This window comes from Littorina saxatilis, linkage group LG9 (genome assembly GCF_037325665.1).
Source record: "Littorina saxatilis isolate snail1 linkage group LG9, US_GU_Lsax_2.0, whole genome shotgun sequence".
NCBI classification, from domain to species: Eukaryota; Metazoa; Mollusca; class Gastropoda; order Littorinimorpha; family Littorinidae; genus Littorina; species Littorina saxatilis.
Genome location: NC_090253.1, coordinates 18293440 through 18307840, shown reverse-complemented (window position 1 = coordinate 18307840; position 14401 = coordinate 18293440). Strand labels below are relative to the sequence as shown.

The following is a 14401-nucleotide window of genomic DNA, read 5'->3' as shown; positions in this document are numbered from 1 at the left end:
GCGTAGCCTTAAACCTCTAACCTTGTTAAATAAAGTTCCATCCTCAACACCATCATCATCGCTCTCCCTTTTTCTTACCCCCCCCCTCCCCCTCTCTTTGTTACACTTTCTGCCTCTCTCTCTCTCTCTCTCTCTCTCTCTCTCTCTCTCTCTCTCTCTCTCTCTCTCTCTCTCTCTCTCTCAATATAACACTAAATGTCGGCGTAAGTACACGCTCTCACACTGTCAATTTGCAAAGCTTATTTACACGAGCACAATGATATTAAAACTGATTCCCCATTATTGTGTACCAGTCACTCAGCTCTCACACTCAATCACAACTCTGCAAAATCTGCTCTACTCTTTTTATTTCACGTTTAAATCTTCAGTTTCACATGAATATAATTATCTTTTGCCAAAAACAGGAAAAAAAATTCATATTGCGGAGGCGAGGAATATCGCATCGGCTACGAAACTGTGAGACCTGAAACAGAAAAAACATATCTATATTACACACAAAGTAGCATGATTAAAAAGGATGGCGTTTTGCAAGTCGCGTAAAGCAAAACCAATACATTTAGTCAATCTGCCTCAGAGAATAAAAGATTATTCCCCCCTCTGCTTCTTTCTTTCTGTAAACTTGAAGGGCTAGTTATTTTTCGGTAACTTACCCAGCAACCAAAATCACTTACCCAACAACAGGCCTGAATCCTCGATAGCACACAGGTTTAGGAGCTAGACTTTGTGGGATCTACTCAGTTTTGCGATTGAAAAGTTCCGAACGCTCTAATGTACGAAATATACATCTCTGGAGCAAACAATACAAACATACCGCATTTAAATTAACAACTACAGGCTTGAAAACATGAATCTCCATATAAAATTCATGAGTTCGGTTGTTTTCTGAATCTAGATCTGTCGTGCACAAACGTTCAACACAAGCAAGTTCCCAAAGGCAAGTAACTCTCATACTTTGTCTAGCGACAAGAGTAGTTCCCCTTTCAAATGTCTTTTCACTCAGTTTCTTATACTTGATTAGTTTACAAATCTTTTTTTTTCAAACAAATTATATGTATATATTTATAGATTCAGGGGGTGATAACCAATACGATGCAATCATGTTTAAATCTGTTAGAAAAAAAAAGAGATGTTCATACAAATCATATGTTTTACAATTAATAGTTACTGAACTTGTCACGTCCTGGTGCACGGAGCCCCTAGGGTTTTTAGTCATGCCTCAAGCTGCTGTCCGTTTGACAAAATACCAACTTTCATTGACGTTCATGCAAGCTGAGTCAAAAACTGCAAAAATTTTACGAATTAATTGTGATCATTCTCCGGGCAGGAAAGCGTGGCCCTCGATCAGGCTCACATCAGGTCCTGCATCATTCTGATAATCCTCGCTCCACGGCTCTGACCGAACGCGAAAGTCCTACGCGAATCTATCAAAAGAAGAATACAGAGTGATCTCCCATATGTTGTTCACGAGCAGTGTTCGCGAGACGAAAATGATTGCAGATTGGCCGACTTCGACAGTGATCTCCGTTCTGTTCTTCACAGTTATGATAAAGACATCGTTCTAAGGTCAAAATAAGTGGAAATTTTGGGACTGCTGCCGGAAGGAGACCGTAATAATGATATGGTTGCATCACTGTCAAAAAAATCGTCTGCTCCAGCGAGGGCCGAAACCAAACGGTTGATTATCACGTGACACTTATGCCATATTTAGAGTTGTTTGCACAGTAAATACATCCGCGAAAAATAGCTCGCTTGAAACTGTCTCAAATAAAAATTCCTCTGTAATTTAAAAATTACAAAACACCATGAAAAATCATTATCGACGATCGCGAATCTGCTTACATCCAGAACACATTACAAAAAGCTCTAAATATGTACAAAAATCGGTTTCCTAGCCAGACAAGGAAACTCAAGGCATCCTGTCAGGGAGAGAATGAGCCGAACTCATTTTGACCTGAGGTCAGGATGGTCCTGCATGTGAACTAATTACGTCAAATGCCTCCTTAACTTTCACACAAAACCGGATATGACGTCATCAAAAACATTATTTATAAAAAATAAAAAATAAAAAATCAAGCTTTCAAACCAAAAGGTTTCACAACAACACTTGGACTTACATCTTTGTAGCTGTCGATTCGTTGCTGTGGTCAGCTTGGTATCTAAAATCCAAACTGTTGTCCGCCCTGTTGCTGACCGCCAAACTGCTGTCCGCCCTGTTGCTGACCGCCAAACTGCTGTCCGCCCTGTTGCTGACCGCCGAACTGTTGCTGTGGTCTGCCGTACTGCTGTTGCTGACCGCCCTGTTGCTGACCGCCTTGTTGCTGTGGTCTGCCGTACTGCTGTTGCTGACCGCCCTGTTGCTGACCGCCTTGTTGCTGTGGTCTGCCGTACTGCTGTTGTTGACCGCCCTGTTGTTGACCGCCCTGTTGCTGTGGTCTGCCGTACTGCTGTTGCTGACCGCCTTGTCCACCCTGTTGCTGGCCGCCCTGTTGTTGTGGTCTGCCGTACTGCTGTTGTTGACCGCCCTGTTGCTGACCGCCTTGTTGCTGACCGCCTTGTTGCTGACCGCCTGGTCCACCCTGTTGCTGACCGCCAGGTCCACCCTGTTGCTGTGGTCTGCCGCCCTGTTGCTGACCGCCTTGTTGCTGTGGTCTGCCGCCCTGTTGCTGACCGCCTTGTTGCTGACCGCCTTGTTGCTGTGGTCTGCCGTACTGCTGTTGCTGACCGCCTGGACCGCCTTGTTGCTGACCGCCTGGACCGCCCTGTTGTTGACCGCCTTGATGCTGTGGTCTGCCGAACTGCTGTTGCTGACCGCCTGGACCGCCCTGTTGTTGACCGTTTTGTTGCTGACCGCCTTGTTGCTGTGGTCTGCCGTACTGCTGTTGTTGACCGCCTTGTTGCTGACCACCCTGTTGCTGTGGTCTGCCGTACTGCTGTTGTTGACCGCCTTGTTGCTGACCACCCTGTTGCTGACCGCCCTGTTGCTGTGGTCTGCCGTACTGCTGTTGGCCGCCTTGTTGCTGACCACCCTGTTGCTGACCGCCCTGTTGCTGTGGTCTGCCGTACTGCTGTTGGCCGCCTTGCTGCTGACCACCGAACTGAGCAGCTGCTAGAGTTGCGAGAAGGGTCAAGGTCACGATCTTCCACATGTTGGCAGATTTGTTTAAACTAGGCTGGAAAAGATAAAAAGTCCCGTAAAGCAAGATGGAAACGCTTCGGCAATCTGTCCGCGATCCTGTACCGGTCTCCTTGACTGAATGTCAAAAGGAAATAAGATTTTAACTTTGCATATTGGCCCAGGTGCTTCAGGAAGGTAAAGCAAATGTGTTTATTTCGTTTATATGTGAATCATTTCTGTGGATTTCTACCCCCTCTTTTTTAACGCTCTTTATCTCTTTCTCTGCGGTATTATATAAAAGGAACTTAAATGGATGAAAAAATAGTAGAGTGAAAGAAAGAGTGATAGATGAAAGAAAAGACAGAGGGACAAAAACCGCGTCAGTTTTCTTAGAGAAACAGTCTACATCCTCTGGTAAAGGATCTAAAAAGGCACAGCCAACACAACGTACAATATTGCAAGTACTCACCAAGACGATGTTGTGAATCGGAAGGTCTGGCAGACGATAGATGACAACTCCAGGACTCTGCCGGCTTTTATACACACATCTCTCCCCAAACGGCACACACAGGTGAAACATCATATCAACCTACATGAAGAAAACAGGCGGCATGGGGAAGGATGGAGACAATAGCAAACTGTTGGGTCAAATTTCACTTCCATTAATGCAACGATTGTTTCAGAACATGCGAGCGTTCTTGTCGGGATTTTGGTTCGAATTAAAGTGGACACAGCTCCACATTCAATCATACTCATATGTCTCTGTCATGACTCACTCGGTTGCGCGTGTGCATGAGTTGTCTGAGCATACAAAATATTAGAAGTAACAATGCCGCATGCAATGGGTGCAAAAACTATATACTCAGTGTAAAACAAAATAAGAAATAAGGTAAATAAAACTGTTCGACAGGTGTTTGGACAACTCGTATAGAAAAGAACAATGAAGCATCAGTCACAGTTCAACATCGACAGACCAAACCGCGAGAGCTTTTTTTAATTTTTTTTACTAAGACAGTTGCTTACTTAAAACAAAGGAGTATTAGTAGATCAAGGAACAGATACGTGCGTCAGAGAGGAAAATAATATTGTAACATGTGTTTAGATCTAATATCACTTTTTACATTTAGTCAAGTTTTGACTAAATGTTTTAACATAGAGGGGGAATCGAGACGAGGGTCGTGGTGTCTGTGTGTGTGTCTGTGTGTGTGTCTGTGCGTGTGTGTGTGTGTAGAGAGCGATTCAGAGTAAACTACTGGACCGATCTTTATGAAATTTTACATGAGAGTTCCTGGGTATGATATCCCCAGACGTTTTTTTCATTTTTTGATAAATGTCTTTTATGAAGTCATATCCGGCTTTTTGTAAAAGTTGAGGCGGCACTGTCACACCTTCATTTTTCAATTAAATTGATTGAAATTTTGGCCAAGCAATCTTCGACGAAAGCCGGACTTCGGTATTGCATTTCAGCATGGAGGCTTAAAAAAAATTAATTAATGACTTTGGTCATTAAAAATCTGAAAATTATAATTAATTTTTTTTTTATAAAACGATCCAAAATTACTTTTATTTTATTCTTCATCATGTTCTGATTCCAAAAACATATAAATATGTTATATTCGGATTAAAAACAAGCTCTGAAAATTAAAAATATAAAAATTATGACTAAAATAAAATGTCCGAAATCGTTTTAAAAACAATTTCATCTTATTCCTTGTCGGTTCCTGATTCCAAAAACATATATATATATATATGATATGTTTCCGGGAACAGACTACTTTCAATTCAGTAGGGGGGCGACTATCCTCAACCCGGCGGGTCCCCAGGTGGCGGATAGGGGAACGGCCCCCAGATATGGGGGCCAGCTGCGAATATAGAATAAGCAGTCCCGGACCAACTAGCGGTGTCTCTACCAGGACGGGGTGGGTTGGCAGAAGGCAGTGACTACCCTATAAATGCCCTACGTGTCCGATGACGGTTACACCATGCGGGTAAGAGCCGCATTAAAAGCTCTAGCCCCGGGGTGGGACCCCCGGTAAGAAATCCTCCATGTGTTCCCAGGGTTAGGTTTTTGAGCCAGGAACTAAGGGCGGGGTAACCCCGAAAGAAACCTAAGGGCTGAAGTCGGAGGATCTGGGCCAACAGGCGCACCTTAACCAACCACAGATCCACGCAAAAACGCAAAATGAAATGTCGACAGTCCGAAATGCACGCGATGGTGCTCGCCCTGTGAAGTCCCGCCAGGCAGGTGCAGCGCCGGGCTCCATGCCTCAAAGGAGCTCAACCTCAGCTACTGGTGGTCCCTCCAAGCTGTCTCGTGGAGCCAGGGGACAGCGGGGGAGAGCAACTGGCCGAAACATCAAACGACAGCAACCGCTGATTGCCATGCAGTGGAACGCCGAAGGAGTCTTCAATAAAAAGACTGAATTAGAGCACACACTGTTTGACAAGAAAGTGAGTGTATGCTGCATACAAGAGACACACCTGCAGAGCAACAAAGCCTTCAAGATCAGAGGCTATCAGACCTTCAGGTCTGACCGAGAGAATAGGCACAAAGGGGGCATTCTGACCCTGGTGAGAAACAACATAAGTGCCTGCCAGACAGAGGTTTTCATGGAAGGAGCAGAGTACCAGAAGCTGAGGATCAAGAGTGGCTCAGTGGAAATGAACATCCTGAACTACTACTGTCCCAGTGATCGGCCCCTTTCTCTCGACACCATTCCAACCGACGACTCCCACTTCCTTGTGCTCGGGGACTTCAACAGTCACTCCCAGAGCTGGGGGTACGATCACATGGACAGACGAGGGGAGGAGGTCGAGAATTGGCAGGACGATCATCAGCTACAATTGGTGAACAACCCACATGATTCCCACACCTTCTACTCTAGACGCTGGAAAAGCACATCTACCCCAGACCTTGCCTTCTGCACGGAAGATCTGCATGGAAGCATGCAGAGAGAGGTGGGAGAGCAACTTGGTGGAAGCGACCATCGTCCAATCTACCATACAATCGACAAGCATTGTATGAGGATGCAGCCACTCCACGCGAGGTGGAATTACAAGAAGGCCAACTGGGCGCTCTTCAAACACAGGACCTGTGAGCTCACACGGAGCGTCCGGGTAGAGGGCAGGGCCATCAACACTGTCACAAAGGAATTCAACTCCTGTGTCCTACAGGCAGCCAGAGAGACCATCCCACGTGGAGCCCGTAGAGAATACAAGCCATACTGGAGCAACCTACTACAAGAACTCCAAGATGATCTTGAGGCTGCCAGGAAGAACGCAGAGGAGATCCCCTCACAAGAGAACCACAACTGCCTTCAAAAAGCCAAGGCCAGATTCCTGAAAAGCTGCAAGCTATCCGTAGAAGCTGGAGAGAGAAGACAGCCTCACTTAACTTGGAGAAAGATGGAGAAAAGTTATGGAAACTTACCAAACAGCTGAGCGATGAGGAAGTGAGAGGAGCCAACATCACCATCGAAGACAGAGGCGAAATCCTTACTGGAAAGCAAGCCGCCGATCACTTTGCCAACAGCTATGCAAGCGAAAGCCACCTCAATGTTGGAGCAGAGAAACAGAGGGAGGCAAGAAAGGAACAAAGAGAGAGGAGAAACAACAAAGCTAGCCCAGAAGCCATGGAAGCACCCTTCACTCATCAGGAACTACGCCAGGCACTACGCAAGCTGAAAAACAAGAAGTCGCCAGGGCCCGATGGGATATCCAACGAAATGCTGAACCATCTGGGAAGTGCTGCTGTTGGCAAGCTTCTCGACATCTTCAACCTCAGCTGGAAAGAAGGCCAAATCCCACAAGTTTGGAAAGAGGCTACAATAATCCCTATACACAAGAAAGGAAAACACAAGAAGAAAGCCCCAAGCTACCGTCCAATCAGCCTCACGAGCTGTGTTGTCAAGACCATGAAAAGGATGGTGAATCAACGCCTTCTTTGGTATCTGGAGAAAGAAGACATCCTTGCACCAGAGCAAGCAGGCTTCCGCCAGTTCCACAGCACAGAAGACCAGGCCACCTACCTGTCTCAGGAGATTGAGGATGCCTTCCAGAATCAGAAGATGGTCTTTGCAGCCTGGATAGACCTACAGAAGGCGTTTGATAGAGTGTGGACAGATGGCCTTCTGGTGAAGACACAGAGATGTGGAGTCAGTGGAAAGATGCTGTCTTGGATACGATCCTTCCTGCACAACCGCAGATCGAGGGTCACAGTCAGCAGCCGATTGAGCAGGAGGGTTTTGATACGACACGGTGTCCCACAAGGCGGAGTGATCTCGCCAACACTCTTTTTGATCTTCATCAACGATCTGCTGCCTGAACTGCCAAAGGGAGTCAAAGCTGCTTTATATGCTGACGATCTGGTAATGTGGTGCACCGAAGAACATTCAACCACAGCAACATACCGCCTGCAGCTGGCAGCTGACAAACTTGCAGCCTGGGCAGACGACTGGTGTGTCAAGATCAATCTAGAGAAATCCACGACCACACTCTTCACCTTGTCCCCAAAACAAAAGCCAGGAGTCATCAAACTTGGCGACACACCACTCAGGAATGATGACGAACCAACGTACCTCGGTGTCACATTCGACAAACGACTCACCTGGAAACCACAGATCCAGAAAGCAGAAAACAAAGCCAGACGAAAATTGGCAATCATGAGAAAGCTGGCAGGAACAAACTGGGGTGCCAGTGAGAAGACCCTTAAGACACTGTATGAAGGCACGGTGAGACCCCAACTTGAATACGGAGCCCCAGCCTGGTCAAGCGCTTGCAAATCCAACCTGCAAGCCCTGGACAAAGTCCAGAATCAAGCACTCCGTATCCTGACAGGAGCAAAGAGGTCAACTCCAATCAAGACCATGGAGTCCCTGACAGGAGTCCAACCGTTGATCACTCGAAGAGACACAAAGACACTCATCCAAGCAGAGAAATACAAAAGCCTACCAAAGCACCCAATGGACAGCAGAATGGAAAAACCTATCAGGAACAGGCTGAAACGCTCAAGCTTTGTGCACCAAAGCAGAAGCCTCAAGCGACAGTACCTACCCCACCTGCCGGAAAGCACTCTGCCGCTCGATGCCACAGGAACATGCCAAACACCTTGGGAAGCCAACCAGAGGGTCCTCGAGATCAACACAACTGTGAAAGGCGTGACATCATGGGACATGAGTGACACCAGTAAGAAGGCGCTTACCCTGGCCATGATTGCAGACCACTACCCTGAAGAAGCGTGGATCCACGTCTACACTGATGGGTCAGCCACTGATGCTGTGAGAGATGGAGGAGCCGGCGTTCTAGTTCGGTACCCAGAGGGAGAGGCACAAACAGCGAGTATTCCCACAGGTTTGCACTGCACCAACTATAGTGCAGAAGTACAGGCCTTGAAGACAGCAGCCACAATAGTTGACGGATCAGACCATGAATGTCCTCAGGTCGTCTTTCTGACAGACGCAATGTCAGCACTCCAAGCTCTGTCTGCCAACAAAGAAACTGAGCTCAACAACGCCCTCCAACAGGTTGCTCAGAACCGAAGGGTCGTGCTTCAGTGGGTGCCCGCTCATTGTGACATAGCAGGAAACGAGGCTGCAGACAAACTTGGCAAGGAAGGTGCCTCAAAAGAACAGTTCCCGTCCCAGCTGCAGTACAAGGAAAAAAAGACAATCATCAAAAACAAGAGGAAAACCAGAGCGGAGAAAGATGACTACCACCTGCTCCAACGTGAAGAACAAGTCGTCCTACTCAGACTCCGCACTGGACTTAACAGACTAAACCATCATATGGCCACAAAGCTGAAGCTAGTTCCCTACCCCCTGTGTCCGTGTGGCAAGAATCAGACAGCAGAGCACATCCTGCAGGCTTGTCCATACCACAGTGCTCTGAGGGACACCACCTGGCCAGAGGAGACAGCGCTACAAAAGAAGCTATACGGCCCCAAAGAGGACTTGGAGAGGACAGCACGTTTCGCCCTGCAGTCCGGACTGACGATCTAACAGCGAACGACAAGAAGAAGAAGATATGATATGTTTGGATTAAAAACACGCTCAGAAAGTTAAAACGAAGAGAGGTACAGTAAAGCGTGCTATGCAGCACAGCGCAACCGCTACCGCGCTAAACAGACTCGTCACTTTTACTGCCTTTTGCACTAGCGGCGGACTACGGTCATTGTGAGTAAAACATGCAGTGCGTTCAGTTTCATTCTGTGAGTTCGACTGAGCTTGACTAAATGTTGTATTTTCGCCTTACGCGACTTGTTTGTTAGTCCCGTTAAAGGTACTGTCCTTCTCGTGAAAGCGATCATTTTTTGTACACCGTCACAAGTTATCCTGTCCCCCTGTCTTTGAACGATGGCATGCGGAGGGTGAGTGGTTCTGTGTGTAACCAGCATGAATGTGTGAGACGAGTTGAGGGTCTTTCCGGTGCATCGGAAGTGGGTCATGACCCAGAAAATAGCAATAACACTATAAACAGGGCAGGACAAAATGACACTAGGGCTGAAACGTTTGTAAACAATGTAACCACTTCATATTATGATAAAGGAATTTTAGACTGTGGAAACGACCCCGGAAAGTTTACAGGCCTTAAAGTTATTTCTTTAAATGTCTGTGGTTTATTATCTAAAATGAGATACCCTGACTTTGATGATGTATTTTCTTGCAATGATGTTATTTGTTTAACTGAAACCAAACTGGATGATGTCAATTATTGTGAAGTTGACGGTTTTGTTTGTTTTAGAAAAAGCAGAAATGTATGTAAGCGTAAATCAGGCGGAGTCGCAGTCTATGTGAGAAAAGAATATATAGATGGCATTCAGATTGTTGAGCACATTTCATTTAGAAAGAGGATTGATGAAAAATTGCACAGATTTTATCGCTTTGTAAACTATCAAATTTTCCAAGACGGCTTGTTTATGGAAATCTTAAAACTGCCTACTTATGATATGCATAATAAGCTATTGTTTTGTGTACTCTATCTCCCTCCGGAAGGCTCGCCATATGCTAGACTAAACGCCTTTCAGGAAATAGAGGAAACTATTTTGTTTTTGGGCATATATAACATATTAATTGTTGGGGATTTGAATGCCAGGACTGGGGAAGTAAAAGATTTTGTGGAGGGTTGCCAGGAGATGGACAAAATTATTGATAATGTTTGGTCTATGGATATCATTAGAATGTATGGAATAAGACAAATTAGAAGTTCAATGGATAAAGTAATAAATAACCTTGGTCATTCCCTGATTGATTTTTGTAAAAGCCAAGGTCTGTTGATTGTGAATGGTAGGATGGGTGCTGATGAAGAAGTAGGCAAGTTAACATGTAAGAATGCTAGCCTAGTTGACTATGTAATTGCCTCCCCAAGTGTATTTTCACTTATTGATAGTTTTAGTGTTGGTGATTTTGATGAATGTATGTCTGATGTACATTGCCCTGTGCACTTTAGTCTTTCTGTTGGCCTTGTTCATGGTATAAATGCTGAAGATAAAAAAAGGAAAGTTAAGGTTGATTGTTTTTCTGCTGATGTTGTAAAATCAAGATGGAAAGTTGGTGAAGAACAGAATTTTGTGCAATGTATTGATGATGAACAAATGATGGCAGTTGATAGGCGCTTGAATGAATTGGCAACAAATATGGATTGTGTTTTGCAAACTGATGTTGATGACTTGACAAAAAAAATGTATGTAATCTGATGTTGGATGCTGCATGTAAATTAGATATGTTGAAAAAACCTGGAAAAAAGAAATGGAAGCAGAAAGTGTCTGGTACAACAAGCAAAACATATCCATGGTTTAATGGCGAATGTAAACAGGAACGAGCTAAACATATCCATGGTTTAATGGCGAATGTAAACAGGAACGAGCTAAGTATAGGCATGTGAAAAGAAATGTGAGATATTGTAATGGTGGTAATTGTAAAGAAAAAAGAAAAGTAGCACATAAGTCATATAAAAGAGTTTTAAATAGAAGTTATGGTATGTATATAAAAAAAGTTGCAGAGAAAGATAAAAGGTATGCAGTCTACAGATCCCCATAGTTATTGGAAATTGATAAATGGGAGCGACGAACAGAAAAGGGAAACTGTAAATACTGTTACCCATGAGGTATTTGTTAAGCATTTTGAGAAGTTCAGTAATTTACCTGAGGAAAACTTGCTAAGTATATCTGAGTATGATGTTGCTTCACCAATAAACGAGTTTTTGAACGCTGCTATATCCCAAGAAGAGGTGTTGAGTTGTATGGGTAAATTAAAGAATAATAAAGCAAGTGGTTATGATAGTATAATAAATGATTTTTTGAAATTTGCCTCACTGACTTAAGCTATTGTGTGTAATAACCCGCTTGTTTAACATTGTGTTACAGTCAGGAAAGATACCAACATCATGGGCAGTAGGTTATATCAGCCCTATTTATAAGGGAAAGGGTGCTGTTGATGACCCTGATAACTATCGAGGTATAACTGTGCTTAGTTGTTTTGGCAAATTGTTTACAAGTGTGATAAATAGAAGAATAAATTTGTTTATGGAGGAAAATGACCTGTTAGGAAATGAGCAGGCCGGTTTTAGAAAAGGTCACTCCACGCTTGATCACATGTTCGCTTTGCACTGTCTTATTGATACATTTTTGCAACATAGGAAGAAGTTATATTGTGCATTTATAGACTACCGTAAGGCTTTCGATAGCATCCAATATGGGTTATTATGGGAAAAATTCAGTATTGCAAATGAATGTGAATGGATAAGTATTGGACGTGATACGTGACATGTATGCAAAGGCAAAGTCATGCGTAAAATGTGCTGGTGAATTTTCACCGTTTTTTTTGGTCAAATGTTGGTCTTCGTCAAGGCGAAAAGTTATCCCCGATTCTTTTTTTTCTGTTCCTAAATGATTTAAAAAAATGTTTTGAGCATCAACCGGATTAGTTTACAGTTGCCTTTTAAAGTAGCCCAGGAAGTGGGTATGGAAAATGTAATTGACTATATGTATTTATTTTTGTTGTTATATGCTGATGATACTGTAATTCTTGCAGAAACCCCAAATGCGATGCAAAAAGCTCATGATGTTTTGAGTGTTTATTGCGATGTTTGGGGCCTTAATTAATATAAATTCCCGCAGTGGGGCACTGCGGTTATGAAATTAAAGGCCCCTCCTGTTTTTGGAACCGCAGGAGCTTTCTAGTTTGCTGTTAGGTAGATTTTTGGTTCCTCTTTCCTGTCATGCTCTCTTTTTCTTCATGAATTCTTTTCTTTTTTCTGCCTTCTTGCTCATTCACCTGTATTTTTTCCAAAAATCTCTTCTCTTGCCGCTTGTCTCGCGATTCATGTATAGTTTAATCTGTTAGTGTTCTGATGTAAGTCCAGCAGTAGATAGGTTAAGCCTATTTTAACATATTGGAAACTGGTAATCTTCCAGTAGGTATTAATTTAGTTTTACTAAAGCCTGCTGGGACACAAGTAATGGGTTAGTGCATTTGTAAACAGGAATCGCTTGACAAGTGGCCCCCTTCATCCCCCCCTTCCTCGTCCTGATATGGCTCTGCGTAGTCGGCTGGACGTTAAAGCAACAAATAAACAAATAAACAAATTAATATAAATGTTGACAAAACAAAAGTGGGGATTTTTTCCCGAGGTAAAGCGCGAAATTTACCCAGTTTTGTGTTATGTGGAAATGAAGTTGGTGTCGTATGGGATTATGTTTATCTTGGTATATTGTTTAATTATAATAATACATTTCAGAAAGCACAACAAAGACAATGTATTTTGGCAAATAGGGCAATGTTTGCACCATTGAGAAAGTGTCGTAAGTTGAATTTACCACTGGATATGCAGTTAGAGTTATTTGAAAAGTGTGTATGTCCAATATTATTATAATTATATGGCTGTGAGGTTTGGGGACATGAAAAGCTTGACTTAGTATCAAAATTTCAGTTGCGCTATTTAAAAATGATTTTAAGAGTGAATAAGTCTACCCCATCGTGTATGGTTTTTGGAGAGTTAGGACAGTATCCAGTTAAATTAGAAGACCAGTGTAGATTATTGGTGTATTGGTATCGGTTGATGCTTGATCTGAAAAATGGTACTTCAAAGATTTCTTGTCTGATGTTAAAGTTATATTTGAATTAATTTCAGAGTTCACATAAAGCTGTTCCCCCCGCGGGTTAGCGGGAAGAATTTACCCGATGCTCCCCAGCATGTCGTAACAGGCGACTAACGGATTCTGTTTCTCCTTTTCCCTTGTTAAGTGTTTCTTGTATAGAATATAGTCAATGTTTGTAAAGATTTTAGTCAAGCAGTATGTAAGAAATGTTAAGTCCTTTGTACTGGAAACTTGCATTCTCCCAGTAAGGTCATATATTTGTACTACGTTGCAAGCCCCTGGAGCAATTTTTTTATTAGTGCTTTTGTGAACAAGAAACAATTAACAAGTGGCTCAATCCCATCCCCCCCCCCCCCCTTTCCCCGTCGCGATATAACCTTGAACGGTTGAAAACGACGTTAAACACCAAATAAAGAAAGAAAGATATAAAGCTGTCTTGGCTGTTTTATGTTTTTTCATTATTAAACCAGTTAGGGTTTTCAGATTTGTGGTTTGTTCAGCCGTTTACAGTAAATGTCTTCAAGAGCCTTGTAAAACAAAGACTGCGAGACCAATATTTGCAATGCTGGAAAAGTGAATCTGCCAACAATAGCGTTTGTTATAATTATTGTTTGTATAAGAATGAGTTTTGCTTAGAGAAAAATTATTAAAATTTAGGTTAAAGCCATATGTACTCGATGACTATACACGCTAATTGCTTTACCAACAGCTGGAGACATGCTAAATTAAGTTCCCTGCAAAATATTGTGGTCTAGGACCCCTTCAATGTTGAGATATGTTAATTTTCATTTTGATCTGGATCGTCCTATTTATAGATTTGCCAACAGAGGTAGCGTTGACGCAAGGGAAATAACTCCGCGTCTTTGTTTACATCCAAAGTTTTTGAGACTCTAAAACAAGCTGTAATGCATGTATATGGTCCGCGCATGGCGACATATCGTCATTACATGGTCTTATGGTGCGTTTGACATCGATTATGGGCAAACTACACTTTGTAAACACGGGAGCGCGTACATATGCCTTTAAGTAATCATAAGTTACCTATTCACCATGCAGGAACGTTTTTTGAATATCCCTAGGGACGAAAAAGTGTGTAAGCTGTGTGGGAGTGGTGAGATAGGCGATGAATTCCACTTTTTGTTTAATTGTCAATATGAGAGTGTCGTGAAAGAACGAAAGAAGTATATTGGAAA

General features: G+C 43.3%; 1 protein-coding gene across 5 annotated transcripts; it reads right to left on the bottom strand.

Annotated features, from left to right (window-relative positions):
- Nucleotides 1–330: 330 nt before the first annotated feature.
- Nucleotides 331–3739, bottom strand: LOC138975471 (protein argonaute-2-like). Of its 5 annotated transcripts, none has more exons than XM_070348158.1 (4): nucleotides 3585–3739; nucleotides 2366–3170; nucleotides 2115–2311; nucleotides 331–463 (listed from the first exon to the last, which is right to left on the bottom strand). In XM_070348158.1, exons 1-3 carry the CDS (start codon nucleotides 3696–3698, stop codon nucleotides 2157–2159), a joined length of 1074 nt encoding a protein of 357 aa, XP_070204259.1. In that variant the 5' UTR covers nucleotides 3699–3739; the 3' UTR covers nucleotides 331–463; nucleotides 2115–2156. The 5 variants fall into 5 exon arrangements, with proteins under 5 accessions (XP_070204259.1, XP_070204260.1, XP_070204261.1 ...); XM_070348159.1 differs by having other exon boundaries at nucleotides 2115–2342; nucleotides 2412–3170; XM_070348160.1 differs by having other exon boundaries at nucleotides 2115–2411; nucleotides 2544–3170; nucleotides 3585–3738.
- Between the last annotated feature and the right edge of the window lie 10662 nt (nucleotides 3740–14401).

Coding starts and splice junctions, on each gene's coding strand:
- LOC138975471 (XM_070348156.1), bottom strand. CDS start 3,698: ATGATGTTTCACCTGTGTGTGCCGTTTGGGGAGAGATGTGTGTATAAA. Junction 3,171..3,584: donor CGATTCACAACATCGTCTTG/GTGAGTACTTGC, acceptor TATCTTTTCCAG/CCTAGTTTAAACAAATCTGC.